Source organism: Amblyraja radiata, chromosome 2 (genome assembly GCF_010909765.2).
Source record: "Amblyraja radiata isolate CabotCenter1 chromosome 2, sAmbRad1.1.pri, whole genome shotgun sequence".
In the NCBI taxonomy this organism is placed as follows: domain Eukaryota; kingdom Metazoa; phylum Chordata; class Chondrichthyes; order Rajiformes; family Rajidae; genus Amblyraja; species Amblyraja radiata.
The window spans coordinates 135024378-135051087 of NC_045957.1; the positions used below are offsets into that span (position 1 = coordinate 135024378).

General features: G+C 39.7%; 1 protein-coding gene across 6 annotated transcripts in view; it reads right to left on the minus strand.

The window, feature by feature from the left end:
- mpp7 (membrane palmitoylated protein 7) overlaps positions 1-26710 on the minus strand; it is a 424513-nt gene that overhangs the window by 92621 nt on the left and 305182 nt on the right. For 5 of the 6 annotated variants that reach the window (XM_033016205.1, XM_033016218.1, XM_033016213.1 and 2 more), the window contains 4 exons: positions 13397-13593; positions 12624-12688; positions 10344-10364; positions 10228-10239 (listed from right to left, as the gene is read on the minus strand). In XM_033016205.1, coding sequence (XP_032872096.1) covers positions 10228-10239; positions 10344-10364; positions 12624-12688; positions 13397-13593 — 295 coding nt within the window. The remainder of the gene's footprint in view (positions 1-10227; positions 10240-10343; positions 10365-12623; positions 12689-13396; positions 13594-26710) is intronic. The other variant, XM_033016225.1, reaches the window with a different exon arrangement.

A 26710-nucleotide genomic window follows, 5' to 3' on the forward strand; every position in this document is an offset into this window, starting at 1 on the left:
CTCCAATCCTCAGGAACTACTCCAGAATCTAAAGTTTTGAAAAATTATCACTAATGCATCCACTATTTCTGGGGCTACTTCCTTAAGTACTCTGGGATGCCGTCTATCTGGCCCTGGGGATTTATCGGCCTTTAATCCATTCAATTTACCTAACACCACTTCCCGGATAACCTGGATTTCACTCAGTTCCTCCATCTCATTTTACCCCCGGTCCCCTGCTATTTCCGGAAGATTATTGATGTCTTCCTTAGTGAAGACAGAACCAAAGTAGTTATTCAATTGGTCTGCCATGTCCTTGTTCCCCGTGATCAAATCACCTGTATCTGACTGCAAAGGAACTACATTTGTTTTAACTAATCTTTTTCTCTTCACTGGCTGGCAGACAGGAAGCAAAGAGTAAGAGTAAACGGGTCCTTTTCAGAATGGCAGGCAGTGACTAGTGCGGTACCACAAGGCTCGGTGCTGGGACCCCAGCTATTTACAATATATATTAATGATTTGGACGAGGGAATTGAATGCAACATCTCCAAGTTTGCGGATGACACGAAGCTGGGGGGCAATGTTAGTTGTGAGGAGGATGCTAGGAGGCTACACGGTGACTTGGATAGGTTGGGTGAGTGGGCAAATGCATGGCAGATGCAGTATAATGTGGATAAATGTGAGGTTATCCACTTTGGTGGCAAAAACAGGAAAGTAGACTATTATTTGAATGGTGGCCAATTAGGAAAAGGGGAGATGCAATGAGAGCTGGGTGTCATGGTACACCAGTAATTGAAAGTAGGCATGCAGGTACAGCAGGCAGTGAAGGAAGCGAATGGTATGTTAGCATTCATAGCAAAAGGATTTGAGTATAGGAGCAGGGAGGTTCTACTGCAGTTGCACAGGGTCTTGGTGAGACCACACCTGGAGTATTGCGTACAGTTTTGGTCTCCTAATCTGAGGAAAGACATTCTTGCCATAGAGGGAGTACAGAGAAGGTTCACCAGACTGATTTCTGGGATGTCAGGACTTTCATATGAAGAAAGACTGGATAGACTCGGCTTGCACTCACTAGAATTTAGAAGATTGAGGGGGGATCTTATAGAAACTTACAAAATTCTTAAGGGGTTGGACAGGCTAGATGCAGGAAGATTGTTCCCGATGTTGGGGAAGTCCAGAACAAGGGGTCACAGTTTGAGGATAAGGGGGAAGTCTTTTAGGACCGAGATGAGAAAAACATTTTTCACACAGAGAGTGGTGAATCTGTGGAATTCTCTGCCACAGAAGGTAGTTGAGGCCAGTTCATTGGTTATATTTAAGAGGGAGTTAGATGTGGCCCTTGTGGCTAAGGGGATCAGGGGGTATGGAGAGAAGGCAGGTACGGGATACTGAGTTGGATGATCAGCCATGATCATATTGAATGGCGGTGCAGGCTCGAAGGGCCGAATGGCCTACTCCTGCACCTATTTTCTATGTTTCTATGTTAAAGAAACGGATTACTGCTTACGCTGCTCAATCTCATAATATATCCCCCTTAATTAATGCAAGGTTAAAGTGAATTTTGAATTGTCAAAGAAAGATTTATGCACATTTGTCAACGTAATGATTGATTGGTCCTCTGATTCATTGCCAGTTTCAAAATCTGACTCAATATTTTCATAATCCACAGGAATTTGGTGCATGAGGTGACAATTGATGCCATAGGATGTAAGGAAACAAATGTCAGAGTTCTCTTTTGTTTAGAATATTTCTGACAATTTTCTAAGCAATACAATTGAGATTCAAACATTAGCTGTGGGGAAATGCTCAGATTCCACAATTTGAATTAAAATGAGCCCGGCATCAAAAGAAAGGATACGGTTAACCACAGATGGACAATGACAAGAATTGGAAAGAGTTGGTGATGGATTTAACTTCAAAATTTTAGCCATATTTTTAGAAGGGAGAAACAAGGCAAAGGAGCTTTCTGAGCAAAGATAAAAACAGGTTAAAACACAAATTCCCACGTGTGTGACAGCAGGTGGATAAAAGTTGTATTTCCCAAACAGAAACACTGGGTGGCAAAGTAAAAAGCAATGAAAATTTACAGAAGAAACCATTATAACTGTGTGGTTTTTGGGTTGCCCACATGCACTGAAGTGTAAAGAACATACAGCAGATTCAGTGGAAAGGTTCAGCTGGCTGTCATACTGTAGAGAACATCAAAATACTTCCCAAAAAAGTCTCAAAAATGAAGAGTTTGAAAATAATAGGAGTAAAATTATTCCCTGGATGGGCAGTTTGTAATGAATTATTTATTACAAATAACAGGGTACCGAGAAAGAACACAAATTGTATAAAATATGAAATAAAGAGACAGAAATTACTGTACCTTTAAAAGAGCAAGAAGATAAACAATTGAAAAAGAGGAGGATAAAGATCAGTTTAAGTTTGGAGATACAAGAAACAGCAGATGCTGGAATTCTGAGTAATAAACAAACTGCTGGAGGAACTCAGTAGGTCAGGCAACATCTGTGGATCCAAGTCATGAGGAAGGATCCCGACCCAAAACCTCATCTGTCAATTTTCCGACGCAGCTGCTGCCCATCCTGAAGAGTTCCTCCAGCATTTTATTTTAATCTGTTTTAGTTTCATGGTGACCATTGCTCTCTAAACATCCACATTTCTATGATTTTCAGCCAGAACTGAGCACAGCTAGCTAGCTATTTAACAATTGACTGGGACGTCCTTAATACAAAAGTATTAGACAAGGCTGAATTTGTCAGGTATATCCAAACTCATTTCTTAAAGCAGCATGTGGATATTCTTGGGCCTTTCTGCCCTGGGCCTCCTCCATTGTCAGAGTGAGGCCACACACAAATTGGAGGAACTGCACCTCATATTTTACTTGGGCATCTTACAACCCAGCGATATGAATTATGATTTCTCTAATTTCAAGTAACCCTTGCATTCCCTCTTTCTCTGCGCCCCTCCCCCACTCTAGTGGTCCTACTAGTTCCACTGCTTGCATGCATATATCCCTTCATTATCACCTCTTCCACAGCCAACATATCATTGTGAGTTACACCTTTCCTTGGTCATCAGTGCTGGCTCTGATTTGTTCTGAACCTTTCTTTCCTCTAGTTTTCCCCTCCCCTGATTCCCAGACTGGAGAAGGGTCTTGACCTGAATCGTCACCTATTCCTTCAGCATTTTGTGTTTATCTTCTGTGCATAGTCCAACTTAGTACAGGTGTCAGGGGTTATGGGGAGGAGGCAGGAGAATGGGGTTAGGAGGGAGAGATAGATCAGCAATGATTGAACGGCAGAGTAGACTTGATGGACCAAATGGCCTAATTCTACTCCTATTCCTTATGATCTTATGAACTTGAGGAGAGCCATACTGGACTTTGTAGTAGGAAACGAGTCTGGTCTTTCAGTGGAAGAGCATTTGAACAGTGATCATTATTGATCACTACTCCATAAGCTTTAAGATAGTTATGAATAAGGACAAGTCTAGATCTTAGGGGAAAAGTACTAAACTGGGGTAAGGTGGATCTCAACATTATTAGGCAGGAACTCGGGAGAATAAATTGGGAGCAGCTGATATTGGGCGTGTCCACATCAGACATGTGGGAGTCATTGAAAGATCAGCTGATCAGAGTTCAGGACCGGCATGTTCCAGTAAGGAGGAGGGACAAGGATGGCAAGGTAAGTGAATCTCGGGTGACTAAAGAGGTTGTAAATTTGGTCAAAAAGGAAACATGTGTACAGTTTAAAAAACTGAAACCAGACAGAGCCTTCCGGGAATATAAAGCAAGCAGAAAAGAACTCAACCAGGGAATTAGAAGGAACAAAAGAGGCCTTGAAACATCAAGAGCATGTCAGATTAAAGAAAATTCCAAGGCTTTTTATATGTACATTAAAAACGAGAGGGCTATGTAGGGCTGGTCAAGGATAAAAGAGGGAATTTATACTTGGAGTCACAGAATGTAGGTGAGGTACTAAACGAGTACTTAGCATAGGTATTCACTAATGAGATGGACATGGAGGACAGCAAGATCAGTCCGTGGTGTACTAATATGCTCGGGCTGTTTGAGATCACGGAGGAGATGGTGTTGGGTCTCTTGAAAAGCATTAAGGCGGATCAATTCCCAAGGCTTGGTGGAATTTAACTCAGGTTATTGAGACGAGACAAGAGATTGTATGGGCCTTGACGAAGATCATTGATTCCTCTCTAGCCACAAACAATGTCCTGGAGGATTGGAAAGCAGCCATTGTTGTTTCTTTGTATAAGAAGGGAAGTAGAGATAACAATAGAAAATTTTGAGCCAGATAGCCTCACATCAGTGATCGGGAAGCTATTCGAGAGAATTCCTCGGAATAGGATTTGCTCCAATTTGGAAGAGAATGGCAGTCACCTTGATTATGTCCACAGCAGGTCATATCTTTCTAACTTGATTAAGTTTTTTGATGAGGCAATGAAGGTGATTAATGCCTTCGTGTATTTTAGAATGGCATTTGACAAAGTCCCTCATGATAGGCTGATCCAGAAGATGAAGTTGCATGCGATCCACAGTGAAGGATCTCGATACGGGAGGAGAAATGGCAGATGGAATTTAACCTGCAAAGCCCGAAACTGACCAGTAGACAGTCAGTACGCTACCTAATCCCTTCCCTACCCCCATCTCTCCTAACGACAGCACCCAACGTAACAAGAAAGCATATTTGCCACTCAATAGGCAAAACAAAATTAATGTTATGGTTAAAAAAGTACATTTTAGCAGTGGGACACAAGAGCTACTTCATATTATTTATCCAAGGTCAAAATATGAAAAACAAGAACTGCGTTCACTTAATTTGTCTCAAGACAGGGGAAGTAAAAAAAAATTCCTTCAATTTAAAAAAATAGGAAGGCTACCAAAGAAAATCTTAAAAATTAATATATATATACCATTACATTAAATTAACAGTATCTTAGAAAAGGTAAAAGTTGTTGTTTGATACCATCATACTAAAATTCTAAAAAGTAAATTAAAAAAACCCAACTCATCCAATTAAATTCATAATCATTACAAAACGATTTATTATCAAAATAGGAACAGTAAATCTCCAATTATAAATTAATCAGCTATTATTGCTCCCGGTCACAACTTCACCCTCATAAGCCTCCAGAAAGCTGGAAGCATCTTGAGGATTGTTAATAAATCGAATGTTACCATTAAAGAGTCGTATACGCAGTCTAGCTGGATAAAGTAAGGCAGGGCGCAACTTTTTCTTAAACATAGAAACATAGAAATTAGGTGCAGGAGTAGGCCATTCGGCCCTTCGAGCCTGCACCGCCATTCAATATGATCATGGCTGATCATCCAACTCAGTATCCCGTACCTGCCTTCTCTCCATACCCTCTGATCCCCTTAGCCACAAGGGCCACATCTAACTCCCTCTTAAATATAGCCAATGAACTGGCCTCGACTACCCTCTGTGGCAGGGAGTTCCAGAGATTCACCACTCTCTGTGTGAAAAAAGTTCTTCTCATCTCGATTTTAAAGGATTTCCCCCTTGTCCTGGACTTCCCCAGCAATCTTCCTGCATCTAGCCTGTCCAACCCCTTAAGAATTTTGTAAGTTTCTATAAGATCCCCTCTCAATCTCCTAAATTCTAGAGAGTATAAACCAAGTCTATCCAGTCTTTCTTCATAAGACAGTCCTGACATCCCAGGAATCAGTCTGGTGAACCTTCTCTGCACTCCCTCTATGGCAATAATGTCCTTCTCAGATATTACATTATGGAAAGACTTTCTTAATTCCAAAAGCTCGTAACTATAATCAGGAACAAACCAAAATTTGCATCCTTCATATTCAACCATGCCCAACTTTTTTGCTGCCTGGAGAATATTCTCCTTCATCTGCAAGAAGTGAAACCGAACAATCAAATGTCTCGGTTTATCTTGGGACCAGATTTCTTCACAATTCTGTGTGCGTTATCCAAAAATGGAAGTTTTCATAGTGCTCGATGTTGAAAGTCTCCTTTATCATTTTAGAAGCATATTTTATAACATTATCTCCTTCTTGACCTTCCGGCAAACCAACAATTCGCAAATTCAGTTGCATGGGTGGGGCGGGGGGAAGGTCTTTTGCTTTTAGCTTAGCTTTTTTCATCTGTGCAGAATCTGAACTACAAAAATGTCTGAAATGTCGTCACTTCTGGCTATGCCCTAGATTTTTCTTCTTCCAGTATCCTGAACTATTATGCTTTAAGAAATTAACCCTTTACATTACAGATAATTTTTACAAACAATATGGATAACGTTATTAACTTCCTTTCATGGAATGTGAATGGTTTGAACCATCCCATTAAGAGGAATTTTTTTTTAAAGTTCTTCGTAGACTAAATGCTCAGATTATATTTTTTCAGGAATATCATGTAAGGCAAGATGACAATCAATTATTTTTTGGTGATTATTGGTGTTCTTCATAACCAAAAAGTTGCTATGGTGAATGTTTATGCACCAAATATTGATCACCCTGAGTTTTTTAAACAGTTAATTGCATCCTTTCCTAATTTAAATGAACACTTTTTAATAATGGGTGGAGATTTTAACTGTTGTTTGAACCCCTCGATGGACAGATCTGCATCTGATAATGTGCTTCCAAATAAATCAGCTAGTTTTATCAATTATTTTTTACTTGACTGGAATGTTAGAAGTCTGGAGATTCTCACACCCAAATGACAAAGAATTTAATTTTTTCTCTCATGTATATCATAGTTACTCTTGGATTGACTACTTTATAATAGATTCTTCTCATAGATTCTCGGCTGGTTTCATCGGTCACTGCATGTGAGTGTGAATCAATTGCTATTTCTGATCATGCACCATTGAAACTATCAATCAAACTACCTGATTCCAAGTTTAGTGCTAAACAATGGCGATTTAATGCTACTTTGCTTCAAGATCTAAATTTTGTTAATTTTATTAAAGATCAGATTGCTTTTTTCTTCATAACAAATTCTACTGAAGAAATATCCAATGGTGTAGTCTGGGATGCTTTTAAGGCATATATTCGTGGACAAATTATTTCATACTCCGTGGGATTAAAAAAACAAACTCAAAATGAAATATGTATATTGGCTGATGAGATTTAAGAAATTGATAAAAAATATTCAAAAGCTCCTAGTTTAGAGCTCTATAAGAATAGAGTTGAACTTCAATTGAGACATGATTTGTTATTAGTATCACCGATTGAGAATCAGCTACTTAAAACCAAAAGTCAATTTTATATACATGGCGCAAAATCTGGTAAATTACTCGCCAATCAGATAAAAGTGGTGTCGGCCAATCGTCAGATTACTAAAGTGAGTAAACGGGATGGTACACTGACTGTAGACCATGATGTAATTAATAAATCCTTTCAGGAATTTTATACCTCCCAATACCAATCAGAACTTTTTACTGATTCCAATATAATGCATCAGTTTTTAAAGAAACTGAACTTACCAAATTTAGTACATAATGAGTCTCTGTTGTTAGACGAACCCATCACGGAGGAAGAAATACAGAAAGCAATCCTTTCGATGAATTCTGGTAAAGCTCCCGGTTTAGATGGGTTTATAGTATAATTTTTAAAGTATTTCTCAAGTTTACTGTCTCCCTGGCTATGCAAGGTTTTTAAAGAAGCCTTTTTAATGAATAGATTACCACAATCTTTTTATGAAACATCTATTTCTTTAATTCTTAAAAAAGATAAAGACCCTACTGAAGTGACATCATATAGACCTATATCACTGTTAAATGTAGATTCCAAAATTCTTTCCAAAATATTAGCTATGAGATTGGAAAATATTTTACCGCAAATTATTTCTGAAGATCAGACAGGTTTTATTAAAAATCGTTACTCATACTTTAACGTTAAGAGATTAATGAATATCGTATATACCGCGTCAAATATAACTCCAGAATGTATCATTTCACTTGATGCCGAGAAGGCGTTTGATAGACCTCAGGCTTCTGTACTTACCAATAATCAGAGATCCCTTTTCTCAGGCTCTTTCGAGGTACTAGACAAGGCTGTCCTTTAAGTCCTTTACTGTTTGATATCGCTTTGGAACCTTTGGCCACCGCTATTAGGGAATCCCCTAATATTTTTGGTATTGTCCGCGGGAATAAGACACATAAGCTATCTTTTTATGCAGATGATCTGTTATTATTCATTTCTAATCCTGAGAAATCTATTCCGGCAGTAGTAGCACGACTTAATCAATTTAGTAGTTTTTCTAAACTAAATCTTAGTAAGAGTGAGCTTTTTCCATTAAACAATCTAGTTTCCATTTAGATTGACTACCAAATGTTTTACTTATTTAGGTATTAAGATTACCAAGAAACACAAGGATTTATTTAAAGCTAATTTTATGCCTCTAATTGACCATATCAAACAACAGTTTACTAAATGTTCACCAATGTCCTTATATTTAATCGGCCGAATCAATATTCAAATGTTTATCACCTACATTTTTGTATTTATTTCATACGAACTTCAAATTTCTCTATCTATAGAGAAATGGGAGAGGATTCTTCAATTAGTTAATACTTCCTCAATGTGTGCAAGACACGCTTTGATACAATTCAAGGTGGTTCACAGAGTTCATATGTCAAAAGATAAGTTAGCTCAATTTTATGGTCATATAAATCCTACCTGTGACAGATGTAACTCTGAAGTGGCCACACTGACTCATATGTTTTGGTCCTGCCCACTTTTGGAAAAATATTGGAAATACATTTTTGATACTATTTCTGTAGTTTTAGGTATTGATTTACAACCTCATCCCATTACTGCAATTTTTGGGCTACCAATGTTAGATTCTATTCATCTGTCCCGTTCCGCCCATCGGCTGATTGCTTTTACCACATTAATTGCAAGAAGATCTATTTTATTTAAATGGAAAGACTCTAACCCTCCGACCACACTCCATTGGTACTCTGAAACGATATCATGTTTAAATTTAGAAAAAATCAGGAGTGACGTTGTTGAACCCTTGGTTAAATTTGATAGGACTTGGGGAAAATTTGTTCAACATTTTCACACAACATAAATTGTCCCCTCTCCAACTGTTATAATAATTATTTTACCTTTATACAGTGGAACGGACTTGACGACAAACAGGGATTTAAATTGTTGAAATTCTTTGCAGCCCAGATTCTGTTTTGCTTTTTTTCCCCTTTAGTTTAGGGGGGTTTTGTTTTTTCCTTTTTTCTCTTTTTTTTCTTTTTATCTTTTTGTTTCTTTTATATATAAGTTTTCTTTTAAACATTTAACTATATTCACATAGAGACCGGGAGGTCTATATTCAATGTGTATTTCGAGTCCTTTCTTCAGACTTACATATATACAGTAATACATATATGAGTATTCATACTAAGTATTGGTTGTGATGTGTCGGTTAAACTTTATAGTGCACAGGCAAAAAAACTGAACAAACACGATATTATTGGATTTTATAGGAAGATAATCGTGTTTTTTATTACTATTGTATCAATAAAAGGGGAAATATCACAGTTCTAGACATCCAAGCTACTGCCAATCACCCATTGGAACATACATAGACAAAAATTGCACTTCTCCAGATATTTTTCACAAAATGGAGAAGACCATGAATTCAAACATAGACTTAAAGTTGTTTATATTCCCTTTCAGTAAGCTGCACTATTGTGTTATTTTCTCCTTCTTGCTCTAGTTAATGCATTCTAATTCTGCTGAATTTATAACAAATAACTTGGCCTGAGGGATCCAAATTATATTTTGATGAACCATACCATTTGGGAAAATCTGCTCTCAAGCCAAGTTGTCAAGACAAGCTTAAAAATCTACAATTCATATCATAGAAAATTACTTGATATCAAAAGTTTGCCCTATACTGATCCTCTTTCATAAATACTCTTACATATCTAATTTACTAAAATAGACCAGCAAAAACAATAAACGAGATTCACACCACAAATCTTTACTGTTGGTGGAACTGTGATATAAAATATCATGTTCATTTATATATTATTCAATTGTTTAATTTTAAATGCTTTACAAAAGTAGACCAGAGAAAAATGAAAAAAACTTAAGTGCAGCCAAGTTATTGAAGAATACCTCATATTCATGCACTTAATCATGTGCTCTACACATTCAACACGCAATTAACAAACTGCTCTTGCAGCTTACCATTATATATTTTTAATATTAAAAATCAATTTAGTTCTGTAGTTAAATATAAGTTCAAATACCTTCAATTTCCTCTGCGAAGCAGTAAAAAAATTGAGAAAGCACAAAATTGAAATAGTTGGAAGAAAAAGTTCAAATTACTCTAATTTTGTTCAAAAAGAAACAAAACTCAACCTACCAATCTCAATAGTTTCCTCATCTTAGAACAGCCAACAGAAAGGAGGAAGAAGAAAATATATTTTGTCTCATAAGAATTAAGGATGTACCCACACACAAATTGGCACACGCCTATATTAGGACAGGTTCTTGATCTATAATTTTAAGATAAGCAAGTGACATATTTCATCGAAGCTAAATCCTGGATCTTTCCAGTACTTTGTCATTTTAACACATTTAGGAATGTATCTGCATGTATTTTATTGAAATGACCAAATTATTTTCAACTTTATGTTATCACATTAAAACCTCAAGGCATTCATTGTACCACACAAAACAACTGTTCCTATGCAAAATAAAGGTTACTTAATATGACATCTAACCAGTTTCCTTTCAGGAATATTGGGATAGGATTTCAGCTCATTTACATTCTAATTATCTAGGCAAACGTTTTCATTTCAGCTCATTTACATTCTAATTATCAACCAAACTAACATTTAAAAAAAAAGACAATTTTAAACCAAACTTATTACTTTCAAAACCATTTTAGTTTCCTTTGCAATTTTATTTCACGAGTTTGAGATTCATTTCAAATGCACCAATTTCCTCAGGTATGCAGAATCTAAGAACCATATTTTAAACTTTTCCAAGCAAAACAATATATTAACAAACTATTTGCTGCAGTTTTTGAATTAAATTTCTGTGACTTTACCCATGACTAGAAATCCTCAAAATACTTATTATTGGTACTGAATTAATTTTCAGTAGTAATTTTCAAATGTGCAATGATACCACTCTAAAGTATATCAATGAATCAATTTTAATTAAAATAGAAAATAAATAATTATATTTCATTTGGTTTGGCTCATGGACGATTTTAATTTGCAAAATTTACTGGAATCTAACCAGCACAACTTCAAGTACATTTTGTCTCTAATTTCCTGATTGCAGGTGAAGCAGAACGACTACTCTATTGTCTTCATACTTCATGTCCTCGACACTGTGCGAGCATCAAGGAAAAAGATTACACCTCATATGATTTGCTGTGGTGTTTCCTGAACCACCTTGAACTAAAAGGATGTGATTAGATCTGTGGAATTCCTTTACTTCGTCATCAGCTTACACCTAGAATGTTAGAGTGCTTGATTTACACAAACCGTGACAAAAGCTGTTAATTATTTAAACTTTGGCATGTTTAAAGTACTCAAGTTAATTGGATAAATTGATTACGAGAAATGTCTGCAAGAAGTTGCCACGACAGACAAGGTTCATTACTGCAAGATGTCAGATTGCTTGCAAACACCTGGTTTATATTATTTTTAAACTTTTAGCCTTTCAAAATTGGTACCATTCACAATGCATTCTTTCTTTTGTCTCAGTTCAAGTTCAAATGCAACTGAAAGCGGTACCACAGTTGAGAGACAAAACTTGCCAGTAAAACCAGGTTACATCTTGTTCAAATGAACAACATTTGGATGCAGTTAAAAACTTCCTCTTGTTCATGTTGTCCCAATTCCACAAATCAAATGCTGAATCAATTTTTAAAACAAATTAAAGTTATTCAAGTTGGTGGAAAACCTAACGATGAATTTACAAATCATGCTGAGTTCTGCAGTAATGGCCAAAATATCTACCACAGACAGTCAAAAGTAAGGAGCACTGATTTAATTTATGGATTAAAAATGCAAATTTGAGAGCATGATTGCCCAAGTCCGAACACATCACATCAATTTTTCAAGTCACATAAGAACATTCTCACCAATGACCTGGAAATCCATCCGACTTCTCTTAAAGTTCTTATGTGCTTGAAAAATGACCAATTGCTATTCGTCTAGCTCTGAAGTCCATCTGGCAGAACATGAATTACACCAGAGATTCTAGTATGCATATGTGATAGGGGTGCATTTAAAACAGTCTTCCATATTACAAATGACAAAACAGTCCCAAATCTCTGTATGGCTGGATAAAATCTCCAAACTATAATATCATGAATCAGTGTCTCAGTGTTGCCAACCATTTAAAATAGTTACCATTCCACAAGGGAGATTTACCATTCTCAGCACTGTCATTGCCTGGCATTAACACATATAATTTGGTTTTAACCATGGCTCCACCTGCCAAATCAAGCAACAGCACAACAGAGAATCACCACTCTAGATTCCAGATTTGGCACACCGGCCGGCATGCTATGGAGATTTTGGGGACTAGGCTAACTTACTGTGTGGAAACACTTGGGGTTTCTTTTCACTTGCTACAAAAATGTGAATCTTTTTAACAATTATCATGCAACGTATTGACTTACATGATCGTCTATTGGAATTCCTTTGTGGCTGAACAAATGCCACAGGTCTTCGAAGTGCAAATCTCCTGCAAGAAGCCAGTGACAAATCTGTCAATAGTGAACCAGTGGCAGATAAAAGTACAGAAAACCTTTAACAAATATTACAACATTATTTTAATGCAAAATATTTGCTTTTACTGCAGATAGAACAAATCCACATGCTATCCAAGTGATGCCAAGAAACAGTTGTGTTTTCCATGCGTTTTTCTATTGTCTTTACTCTCAACAACTTAAACCAGATATGAGGAACTCACAAGGATTTTTATATTGACTTGTATTATTTACATACTATATGTGGACAGCACAGTAGCCCAACAGGATGATGTGCTGTCTCACAGTTCCAGTGATTTGGGTTCAATCCTGACTCCCCGTGCTATCTGGGTGGAGTTTGCATATTCTTCCTGTGGCCGTATGGGTTCTCCCCAAATGGAATATGTGATAGTTTAATTGGCTACTGTAAATTGCCTCTTAGTGCTAGTTGAAAGATAGGATTTGGGGCAAGTTGATGGAGATGTGGGAAGAATGAAATGTTGATAGTGTAACTTGATGCTTAATGGCTAGCATGGACAGAGGAATGAATGGCCTGTATCATTACTATATGGCATTCTGTTATCAAATGTATATTCAGAAAACAATTTGTAATGGATCTCATTCCATTGTGCATTTTTGGCATGAAACCATGCTTATGGAGTTTATTATAGTAGCAGCCTGAAGGCTGTTTATGTGGTGGTTACCTCTCTTGGAACTGCTTTGATGGGATCAGTGCTGCTCTCAGATTGGCATCACACTCTTGCTTGGCCTGCCACCAGGTTGCATCATCCTGGCTAACGATCTGAAGAATATCTCCGTTCTTGAAAGAAAGCCCAGCTTCTTTGCATGGAATAACTTTATCCTCATTAGGGTCATAATCAAATAAAGTCCTGACAAACATCTGTGAAAGACAGAAAATGATCATGTTTACTCATATTTCAATGTGACATGGCCGCTGCCTCTCAAATACCAGGAATATCTTCCACTGGCAATATGGCGAGGAGACTACAAAACGCACGGAAGCTCTTGTGCAGAGAGAAATAATTTCAAAATTCTTATAAAGCAATCTGTTGACAGAAAGAATTATCGCACATCAAAACATTGTGAAGAATAATTAAAAATTAATGCAATTTAATCTACAAGGAAAACTCCAGTGTGAAGAAACCAATCCATCTTACATTCCTAGAAACTGCTGCCAAATTGAAAAGATGCATTGCTTTAAATTCAAAAAGGCAATATTTTGAAAAAATGATTACAATTGTTCACTGCCACTGTACAGCATACAAGGTCACTGAGTGTTGTCAATGGATTAATATTGTCAGACAACAGGATAATCAATTGCCCTTCATCATGCAGTAACATCAACTTTTTTCTTAATTTATCAAGTACAATACCCTTTTATACTCCCAGTGCTTCTAAGTGTCATTCAAATGTGATTACACTCCAATTTCAGCTTATCGTGACAGATGCCAAAATATTTATAAAGATGAACAGGTCTTTCGGCCCACAAATTCTGTGCTCAACATGATGCCAAGACCATCACTTGTCAACCTGCACATAACCCATTTTCCTCCATTCCCTGCATATCCATATGCCTAGCCAAAAGTATTTTGATTCCCACTAACGTATCCGGTTCAAACACCACCCCCGACAGCGCCCTCTGAGCATTCATCACCCCTCTGTATAAAACAACTTGCTCCACACATCTCATTGTGGCCCTAGCACCTTAAAGCTATGCCCTCGAGTATTTGATGTTTCTATCTTGGGAAAAAGATTCTGACTACAGAAACAAGGAACTGCAGATGTTGGTTTACAATAAAAACACACTGAGTCTCCAGGGACTAACTCAGCAGTCCCTGGAGAGCATGGATAGGTGATATTTTGGGTTGGAACCTTTCTTCAGACTGAAGTATTCACAGATATCGATCTTTACTTTGGGTCGGGACCTTTCTTCAGATTCTGACCATCTATCCTATCTATGCATCTCATAATTTTATATGCTTCTACCAGATTTCCCCGCAACCTCCGGCATCAGAAAACAATCCAAAGAAGATATAGGAGTCTGAAAACAGTAACATCTAGGTTCAGGAACCTGTTCTTCACAACAACTATCAGGTTATTGAACATTATCAACTCCAACTTAACTCCAAACTTCCTAGGGACTTTGAGCTTTATTGTGTATGATGTACTATATGGGATTTTTATTTATTAAACTTATTTTTTTGTTTGTTTATTGTATTATCTATTGAGTACTGTGTTTACAAACCTGCTGTTCTGCTGCTGCTGCAAGTGAGAATTTCATTGTTATGTTTCGGTACATATGACAATAAAATGCTTTTGACTGTTGATTCTTGTCATAAATGTGAGTTTCTCGCATGTGTTGGAACTGATTGTGGAAGGAAGGGATTAAGAACATTGATAGTGGAAAGAGTTACCGCAGAACTTGTCTGGAATAGAGAAGCCTAAAATTAATGCATGATCCAGCCAGATATGGCAATAATTGTTTCATTTAGGCTCCATGCAATCCTGTTAATAGTCAGAGTCTTACAGCATTGAACCCGGATGCGGCTATGGTGGTGGCTGGAGATTTTAATAAATGAAATCACAAGAAGGTCATGCCGGACTTCTACCAACACATCACATGTGCCACCAGGGGGGAGAGAACACTGGACCACTGCTATACGCCGTTCCAGAAGGGCTACAAGGCCGTTTCGCTCCCTCCCTTAGGAAAATCTGACCACGCTGCCATTTTCCTGCTGCCGGAGTACAAACAAAGGATAGTTCGGGAAGCGGCAGTGACGAGTGACGTAAAGCGGTGGTCCGACCAGTCAGAGACCATGCTGCATGATGCACTGACAGATGTCGACTGGAATATGTTCCAAGCAAGTTCCACTGACGGCAGTGAGTTCGCGGAAGCAGTCACGGACTGCATCGCACCAATAGCCGACAACATCGTCCCCACGGTAAAGGTTAGCACCTTTCCGAATCAAAACCCTGGGTGGACAGGTCCGTTCGTGTTGCCTTGAATGCTCGTCCTTCGCAGTCGGTAGGACTCTACCTTGTAAACGCCCATATTTCCGGATGCCAGGCCCAAGTTTTAGGCCATTAGGACTGTAAACTCCTATCTCACCAGGGACTAACTTTACTGTACCAATTTTCTGTTGTGTGGTGTCTTTTTAAAATTGCTGTTTTTCCTTTTTTTCCTCCCACAAATATGTAATATGTGAATGTGATTCTATTCCATTTTGTTTTGTAGTTTGTTTGCACAATCCGCGAGCATTGCCACTTTTCATTTCACTGCACATCTCGTATGTGTATGTGACGAATAAACTTGACTTGATTTGACAGGCCCTTCGACCCAATATGTTCCATCTACATTAGTCCCATCTCCTTGCATTTGGCCCACACCCTTCTAAACATGTCCTATCTATGTACCTGTCTACATGTTTTTTAAACGCTGTTTCTTAAGCTGCTTCCTGTTCATTAGTCTTGGCACAATCATGAATGATATTTTTGCTATACAAGTGAAAATAGGAACAAATGTGATGCTTACTTTAAAGTATGGTTTTGGTGTGCACTTTTGATTCTAATTGTTTATTACCATATTTTGACCTTGCAGAGAGACATATGTCCATGTCCAGAGCAGGCAGGATGTCCATTCCCTCTTGGGAGAAAATGAATCAAATTTGTGCTCCTTCTTGCAAACATATACTCCTCTCATCCTCAGGTGGACCAAGTGGGTCCCCCAAAAAACAAATATCAAGCACACCCTTTGCTCTGGTGACAAATGGAATAATACTGTATTGCCTCTAGACCTATGATAGACACAAAATGCTGGTGTAACTCAGTGGGACAGGCAGCATCTCTGGAGAGAAAGAATGGGTAGCGTTTCGGGTCAAAGCCCTTCTTCAGACTGAGAGTCAGGGGAGGGGCAGGGGGAGATGCATAGATAAGGAAGTGTAAGATGTGGGAACGAGAGGTCAAAGGGGATGGAGATCAAGGAGAATGTAGAATAGATCATTGTTAGCTAGGAGGTAACAACAAAGTAAACAGCGATAAGATGGTTTCCGAGATAATACTGGTTTCCGAACTGGGAAGAGGAAGGGATGGAGAGGGAAAGCAAGGGTTACTTGAAGTTCGAAAAGTCAATATTCATATCGCTGGGGTGTAAACCGATAGTGAAATATGAGGTGCTGTTCCTTCAATTTGCACTGGGTCTCAGTCTGACAATGGAGGAGGCCCAGGACAGAAAGGTCAGTGTGGGAAAGGGACTCCATTAATCCAAAGTTAGATTTGCCTTCTTCCATGAAGAGAATCACAGAATCTGTTTCATTTCTCTGACTTTTCCTTATTCTCCAATTTCTTTGCTTGGTCTCTAAGGGACCGCACATTATTATTTTGCTAATATCTTCCTTTTTTCACAACTGTAGACACTTTAAGTCTGTCTTTGTTTCCCACTAGATCATACGAGTTTTCCATGTTTTATTTCCTAAATCGTCCTTTGCTTAGTACTGTAATTTCCCAAACATTTGGCAACATTTTGTTTTGAACTATTAACTATAACTTCATTTCCGCAGCTGAATCACTTTATCTGCTGGGTTTTTGTACCTTGGGAGACATCCTCTTGTCTTCGAGGGAGTGCAACTCCATTTCCGACAAAGGCAGGCTAGTCATACAAGGTGAAATTGAATACACTAAACCAGTATTCTCTGGAGTTTGGAGCAGAGCAAAGAGATCTGATGGAAATGTACAACATTCTTGCAGAGCTCAACAGGGATTCCATTTCCGTTGGCCAAGCCGAGAATCAAGGGTCAGAGACTCAGAATAATGGGTATGCAATTTATTACTACAGTATTATGAAATCCAATTTCTTGATTCAGGTGGTGGATAATCCTCGGAACTCTTTCTATTGAGGCTCAGTTACTGTGTTATTTCTATACAGAGATAGATAAATTTCATGATATTTATCGAGTCAGAGAATAATGGAGCATGCAGGAAAAAGGCAGTGAAGAGATTCAAGTCACACTGTTCGCGTGCTTATGCAACAGCTAATTAGGTGCTGAAATTTTGCCAGTTTGCTTTGGGCTTCCGTGCCATACTTGTAAATGTGACATCAAAAAAGCTTATGACATGGTGCTCAAAATATCATGTCAATTTACTATAAATGAAAATCACTAATATTGATGTGTTGTTTGTCAAAATAATTTAAACAATGCAAATGTGCATACAATAATAATGCTAAATATCACAAGCGAGCTAGAGGAACAGCACATCATATTCCGTTTGGGTAGCTTATAATCCAATGGTATGAACATTGAATTCTCCAATTTTATAACCCCCCCCCCCCCTCCTCCCCCCACTCCTCTGTGTCCTACCTAGATTTCTCCCCTTCTCTTCCATCTACATTCCTTCTTCTAGCTTCACAATGGCCAACTCTTCATTCCTTTTGTCTCACACCTGTCTTTTCATCTCTGGTCTTTGTGCACCATCTGCTTATTCAACCCCCCTCCTCATCTGTATCAGGTGATTATCTGTATCAGGTGATTACCTGTCAGGCTTTGTCCTGCCCCTCCTCTCACCCTGCTTTCTTCAACCCCCTCCCTTTACAATCAGTCTGAAGAAGGGTCCAGACCCAAAATGTCACCTATCCATACTTTCCAGAAATGCTGCCAGACCCACCGAATTAATCCAGCACTTGTTTTTGCTTTATTTCTAAAATAGTCTGTGAAAGCAAAAACCAAGTTCAAAAGTTTATTTGATGCCACAAATTCCTCAATGCAATAAGGTTGGGAAACTATTCTATCTTTGGGTCAATGAGATAATGAATGGAAGAGGATCACTTCTCAATGGCACAGCAATTAGAGCTAAAGCATCTTAAGTGGAGGAAATAATGGCAATACCAAGCATTCACTGTTCAGGAATTTTACCTGCAATATGTAATTGGGATCTGATGATGAAGAAAAGTCCAAACAATTTTAAACCTGAGTTCTTGGTATTTACCACGGATAAATGAATGCACTCACTTTTTCAATCTGCCTCCATTAAAATTTCTTACACAAAGATGTTCAAAGGAGAGGCACTGGGTACATTTGACGACACAGCTGACACATCTATTAGTTTTGGAAACAATGAAACATTTTCAGTGCGTCAACATTATCAAGGTGGCTGAGAAGCCAGTCAAACGTTCAATTTTTAAGGTACACAAAATTGCTGGGGAAACTCAGCGGGTGCAGCAGCATCTATGGAGCGAAGGAAATAGGCGACGTTTCGGGCCGAAACCCTTCTTCAGACTGATGGGGGGTGGGGAAAGAAAGAAGGAAAAAGGGAGGAGGAGGAGGAGCCCGAGGGCGGGCGGATGGGAGGAGACAGCTAGAGGGTTAAGGAAGGGGAGGAGACAGCACGGGCTAGCCAAATTGGGAGAATTCAATGTTAATGCCATAAGGACGCAAGGACCCCAGACGGAATATGAGGTGCTGTTCCTCCAATTTCCGCTGTTGCTCACTCTGGCAATGGAGGAGACCCAGGACAGAGAGGTCGGATTGGGAATGGGAGGGGGAGTTGAAGTGCTGAGCCACCGGGAGGTCAGGTAGGTTATTGCGGACTGAGCGGAGGTGTTCGGCGAAACGATCGCCCAACCTACGCTTGGTCTCACCGATGTAAATCAGCTGACATCTAGAGCAGCGGATGCAGTAGATGAGGTTGGAGGAGATACAGGTGAACCTTTGTCGCACCTGGAACGACTGCTTGGGACCTTGAATGGAGTCGAGGGGGGAGGTGAAGGGACAGGTGTTGCATTTCTTGCGGTTGCAACGGAAAGTGCCCGGGGAGGGGGTGGTGCGGGAGGGAAGGGAAGAATTGACGAGGGAGTTGCGGAGGGAGCGGTCTTTGCGGAAGGCAGACATGGGGGGAGATGGGAAGATGTGGCGAGTGGTGGGGTCACGTTGGAGGTGGCGGAAATGGCGGAGGATTATGTGTTGTATTTGCCGGCTGGTGGGGTGAAAGGTGAGGACCAGAGGGACTCTGCCCTTGTTGCGTGTGCGGGGATGGGGAGAGAGAGCAGTGTTACGGGGTATGGATGAGACCGGCCTGTTGGCATAAATGTTGCCATGAAATCATTAATGACTGTTGAGGCATCACCACCATCGACACTTAAATCACTAAGGTTGTGAAGCTGGCCAAACAGATGGGAGGGATTTGACAGCCAAGAATGGGGAGGTGCTTAAGCTGATCAATTTCCACCAGCAGGAAGCAACAAACAAGAAATCCGAAGGTACACAAAAAAGCTGGAGAAACTCAGCGGGTGCAGCAGCATCTATGGAGCGAAGGAAAAAGGCAACGTTTCAGGCCAAAACGTTGCCTTTTTCTGCTGCTGCACCCGCTGAGTTTCTCCAGCTTTTTTTTGTACCTTCGATTTTCCAGCATCTGCAGTTCCTTCTTAAAAACAAGAAACCCGAGCAGCTTGCTGCATTTAGCAGGGAACCAGGGTGAGAACGGGACAGAGCCTGCTAAGACAGCGTTTACTGCTGTAACCATTCATGGATCATTGGGTGAGGTTTGAAATTTGGGCGTTGATACTGCCATAGAAAGGAGTATCAACTTTCAAAGAGGCTTGGATCAACTCATTTCATGCTACATGGAAAGGCAAAGATTTGACCAGGAATGGTGAGCACTTGAGGATTAGCTTATTCTTTAAGTCCGAGCCGACATCTTCAGAGACGCCCAGCCTATGGTGGAGAAGCTCGATTAGACATTAGATGATTAATTTATTCAGTCCAAAAAGATTTGTTTCCTAACTTCAGAGTTATAATCTGTGAGTAGAGATTTTAATAAAGCTATTATTTCCATTTTTTTTTAATTAACCTTATATTTCAAAAAAATAATTTCAGATTTTGGTATAAGGTCCTGTTTCTCATATTTTTCTTGGATCTCATCCATGTTCCCTGCTAAATGCAGCAAGCTGTAGAATCTAAGAATTTTGTATGACATCTGCTTTCTTCATAGCTGCCTCCTTCAAAATCCTGGGACATAGGTCATCATGATTTGGGGACCTCGTGCTCAGTCCTATTAATTTCTCTGATATTGTTGTTAATTTTAATGGGGCCGCTTGTTTAGAATTGTAGCCCTCCATGGTTTCAGAGTGGTTTTCAGTTTCTTCCATGAAGGCAGACACAACTTTTGCTTAATATCTTATTTTCAGTGCGTGAATCTCTCTTATTTCCATATTTTCAGTATAAATGCTCCCATTTCTGTGTGCAAGGACCTCATTGACCTGCTAATCCTCTCCTTAATAGACAATAGAGAATAGGTGCAGGAGCAGACCATTCGGCCCTTCGAGCCAGCACCGCCATTCACTGTGATCATGGCTGATCATCCACAATCAGTAGCCCGTTCCTGCCTTCTCCCCATGGCCCTTCGTTTTGCACTCCCCCAACATCGGGAACATTTTTCCTGCCTCTAGCATGACCAAACCCTTAATAATCTTATATGTTTCAAAGTATACAAGCCCAGTCACTCCATTCTCTCAGCATATGACAGTCCAGCCATGCCAGGAATCAACCTGGTGAACCTACGCTGCACTTCTTCAATAGCACGAATGTCCTTCCTCAAATTTGGAGACCAAAACTGCACACATTTGGAGACCAAAACTCCAGAGGTGTGGTCTCTCCAGGGCCCTGTACAACTGCAAAAGGACCTCTTTGCTCCTTTACTGAACTCCTCTTGTTATGAAGGCCAACATACCATTAGCTTTCTTCACTGCCTGTTGTATCTGCATACTTACTTTCAGTGACTGATGTACAAGGACACCCAGATCTCGTTGTACTTCCCCTTTTCCTTACTTCACACCATTCAGATAATAATCTGCCTTCCTGTTCTTGCCACCAAAGTGGATAACGCCACATTTATCCACATTAAACTGCATCTGCCATGCATCTGCCCACTCCCACAACCTGTCCAATTCACCCTGCATCCTCATAGCATCCTCCTCACAGTTCACACTGCCACCTAGCTTTGTGTCATCTGTAAATTTGCTAATGTTACTTTTAATCCCTTCATCTAAACCATTAATGTATATTGTAAATAGCTGCGGTCCCAGCACCGAGCCTTGCGGTACCCCACTAGTCACTGCCTGCCATTCTGAAAGGGACCTGTTAATCCCTACTCTTTGTTTCCTGTCTGCCAACTAATTTTATATCCATGTCAGTACCCTACCCCCAATATACCATGTGCTCTAATTTTGCCCACTAATGTCCTATGTGGGACCTTATCAAATGCTTTCTGAAAGTCCAGGTACACTACATCCACTGGCTCTCCGTTGTCCATTTTCCTAGTTACATCCTTAAAAAATTCCAGGAGGTTATTCAAGTACAATACAATACAACAATACAATACGGTTTATTTGTCACATTGCACATAAAGTGCAAGTGAAATGAATATGTCAGCAGCGGTACAATGATAAAGAACACACACAAAAACACAATAAAAATTTAACATAAACATCCCGTTCCTGCCTTCTCCCCATGGCCCTTCGTTTTGCACTCCCCCAACATTGGGAACATTTTTCCTGCCTCTAGCATGACCAAACCATTACAAATTTCCCCTTCGTAAATCCATGCTGACTTGGACCAATCCTGTTACTGCTATCCAAATGTTCCGCTATTTCATCTTTTATAAGTGACTCCAGCATCTTCCCCACCACCGATGTCAGGCTAACTGGTCTATAATTCCGTTTTCTCTCTCCCTCCTTTCTTAAAAAGTGGGACAACAATTATGTGAGGTAAGGGAAACTAGTAGAGTAGCTATGGATACTATGAGTTTCAAAGTAAAAGAAGTACTGACACTTTTGAAAAATATAAAAGTGGATAAGTCTCCAGGTCCTGACAGGATATTCCCTAGGACATTGAGGGAAGCTAGTGTAGAAATAGCTGGGGCTATGACAGAAATATTTCAAATGTCATTAGAAACGGGAATAGTCCCCGAGGATTGGCGTACTGCACATGTTGTTCCATTGTTTAAAAAGGGTTCTAAGAGTAAACCTAGCAATTATAGGCCTGTTAGTTTGACTTCAGTGGTGGGCAAATTAATGGAAAAGATACTTAAAGATAATATATATAAGCATCTGGATAAACAGGGTCTGATTAGGAACAGTCAGCATGGATTTGTGCCTGGAAGGTCATGTTTGACTAATCTTCTTGAATTTTTTGAAGAGGTTACTAGGGAAATTGACGAGGGTAAAGCAGTGGATGTTGTCTATATGGACTTTAGTAAGGCCTTTGACAAGGTTCCTCATGGAAGGTTGGTTAAGAAGGTTCAACTGTTGGGTATAAATGCAGGAGTAGCAAGATGGGTTCAACAGTGGCTGAATGGGAGAAGCCAGAGGGTAATGGTGGATGGTTGTTTGTCGGGTTGGAGGCAGGTGACTAGTGGGGTGCCTCAGGGATCGGTGTTGGGTCCTTTGTTGTTTGTCATGTACATCAATGATCTGGATGAAGGTGTGGTAAATTGGATTAGTAAGTATGCAGATGATACCAAGATAGGGGGTGTTGTGGATAATGAAGAGGATTTCCAAAGTCTACAGAGTGATTTAGGCCATTTGGAAGAATGGGCTGAAAGATGGCAGATGGAGTTTAATGCTGATAAATGTGAGGTGCTATACCTTGGCAGGACAAATCAAAATAGGACGTACATGGTAAATGGTAGGGAACTGAAGAATACAGTTGAACAGAGGGATCTGGGAATAACCGTGCATAGTTCCTTGAAGGTGGGATCTCATATAGATAGGGTGATAAAGAAAGCTTTTGGTATGCTAGCCTTTATAAATCAGAGCATTGAGTATAGAAGCTGGGATGTAATGTTAAAATTGTACAAGGCATTGGTGAGACCAAATCTGGAGTATGGTGTACAATTTTGGTCGCCCAATTATAGGAAGGATGTCAACAAAATAGAGAGAGTACAGAGGAGATTTACTAGAATGTTGCCTGGGTTTCAACAACTAAGTTACAGAGAAAGGTTGAATAAGTTAGGTCTTTATAGGGGTAACATGAGGGGGAACTTCTTTACTCAGAGAGTGGTAGCGGTGTGGAATGAGCTTACAGTGGAAGTGGTGGAGGCAGGTTCGTTGGTATCATTTAAAAATAAATTGGATAGGCATATGGATGAGAAGGGAATGGAGGGTTATGGTATGAGTGCAGGCAGGTGGGACTAAGGGAAAAATGTTGTTCGGCGCGGACTTGTAGGGCCGAGATGGCCTGTTTCCGTGCTGTAATTGTCATATGGTTATATGGTTATAACATTAGCTACCCTCCAATCCACAGGAACTGATCCTGAATCTATAGAACATTGGAAAATGATCACCAATGCGTCCACGATTTCTAGAGCCACCTCTTTATTACCCTGGGATGCAAACTATCAGTCCCTGGGGATTTGTCAGCCTTCAGTCCCAACACCATTTTCTGCCTAATGTCAATTCCCTTCAGTTCCTCCGTCACCCTAGGTCCTCTGGCCACTAGTGCATCTGGCCACTAGTGCATCCCTCTCATCCTTCTAAACTCCATAATAAATTCACATGTTTCTGTCTTCAAGGGACCCACATTTGTCTTAACTAATTTTTTCCTCTTCACATACCTAAATAAGCTTTTATTATCCTCCTTTATATTCTTGGCTAGCTTACCTTCGTACCTTATCTTTTCTTCCCGTATTGTCTTTTTAGTTATCTTCTGTTGCTCTTTAAAATGTTCCTAATCCTCTGGCTTCCCGCTCACCTTTGCTATGTTATACTTCTCTTTTATTTTTATATTGTCCTTCATTTCCCTTGTCAGCCACGGTCTCCTGAAGGAATGCTACAGTTTTCACATACTAGAGGGTAGCGTATTGCCCCTCTAATTGTCAACGTTGGAGAGATAAGAGAGAAACATTATCTGGTCTAACATATTCCAAATCTATCATGTTTACCAGACAGGTAGAGGAAAAGATTCAAAGCCTCTTTGAAGACTGCTGGGAATCTTTGGCCCATAAAAACACAGGGGGAGAAGCAATAAGTACGGTATTGACAACATTGAGGCACTGCATTGAAACAATGCAAAGGCCTCAGAAGAAGTACACCACTTCATAAATTCCAATATCTGGGCCATTTCCTACCCTCTCTATGCAGACTTCTTAACGTGACCTCAGAAACAACAGAACCTGAATATAAATCATCTCTTGGACTAGCTTACGACTGGTTTGGATAGAACTAACTTGGACGGGTAAGTTGGGATGCAGGGCCTGTTTCCATCCTGTATGTCTATTACTTTATCCTCGATTTCAAGGGACTCTCTGAAAAGAATGAGGCAAGGATAAATGGGCTAATGCAATGTATTTGGACTTTCAGAAGGACTACAGTAAGGAACTGCACAAGAGATTATTGTACAACAATAAAGCATGGATTGAGACAGCTTTGATGGGCCAAATGGACTGCTCATGCATCATTATAAATTATGCAATATGAGAGAGGAACAGAAGGTAGGAATAAATGAATCATTTACATGGAAGCTGTATTCAGTGGGATATTGCTGCAGAAATGGGTGCAAGAATCACAACTGATATAATCTATATCAATGACTTAGATGAGGAGCAAGTGCAATACGTCAAAGTCAGCTGATGATACAAAGCTGGGTGGCAATGTTAGCTGCGATATGGATACAGAGAGGCTCTGGGAATATAGCCAGGTTCTGTGAATGGTTAAACACATGATGCATTTAATGTGAAAATATTTCACCTGTAACCTACTTCAGTTTAAAAAAAAATACAAAGATATATTTTTATGGTAGGATATATATTTAAGTGACGAAAGACCAAAGGGTTTTGATGTTTAGAAGGACAAAGGGTCCTTGTACATGAATCACTGACAGGTAATATGCAGAATCAGCAAGTGATTAGGATGGAAAAGGGTACAGTACAGAGCATGAGAAATGATGTCCAATGGTAGAAACATCTTGCTCCAATTGGATGGAGCCCTGGTGAGACTGCATCTGGAATACTGAATACAAGTCTGGGTTCCTTACTTAGGGATGGATACACTTCTGGAAAAAGCATGCAGTCAAGGTTCACCAGACTGATTCCTGGGAAGGACATGGGTTTGTCTTACAAGAAGAAAATAAGCATCCCAGCGCAAAAGTTGACAAGAATGAGAGGATTTCAGTAGTAGAGTTATGAGGTAAAGCAGGCCCATTGATCATCAAGCATCAGTTTGAACTAATCATATCCTCACCCATTTTTATGCTCCCACATGCCAATCATCTCCCCCCAATGCATTTTCCATCCTCCTTACTTAATAATGACTTGGGAAAGCAATGACTTGTGAATATGCTGGAATCCATGAAGGGAACAGCTGCTGGAGTCGAAAAGAACTGCCGATTCAGGATTCTGGAGCAAAAGACATTACGATGGAGTAACTGTGCAAGCAGCATCTGGGTATGAAATGGATCAGAAATGTGTTTGGTTGGGACCCTTTTTCAGACTGCAGAAGTTATCCCAGCTGAGTTATCCAGCACTTTGTCCTTTGCTCAAGAACAGCTGCTGCAGAATTCAGCCAATCCTGCTGTATCTCTACAGTTGATGTTTCGGGTTGGGACCCTTCATTGGGCCTGAAAGGACAGAGGAGAGATGGCCAGTAAAAACAGGTTTAGTTCAGTACTAACCCACACTTAGTTTGGGATGTGGGACTGGTTGCATCAAGGCCTGGTGCAGCAACTTGAATGCCCAGGAATGAAGGAGAATACAAAGAGTGGCAGGCACTGTCCTATCAAACACTACATTCCACTTACCTATGACCTATCTACTGTCTTTGGTTGCACAAAGGACCTGGGGTATTTTCTTGCACTAGTATGGGAGTTAATGGAACCAATGGAAGCAGGACCTCCAGGATGGTTATCTCCGGTTTGCTTCCAGTTCCTCGTGCTGGCAAGAGCAGGAACAGGGAGATACAGGACCTGAATGTGTGGCTGGGTAACTGGTGCAGGGGGCAGGGATTTAGATTCTTA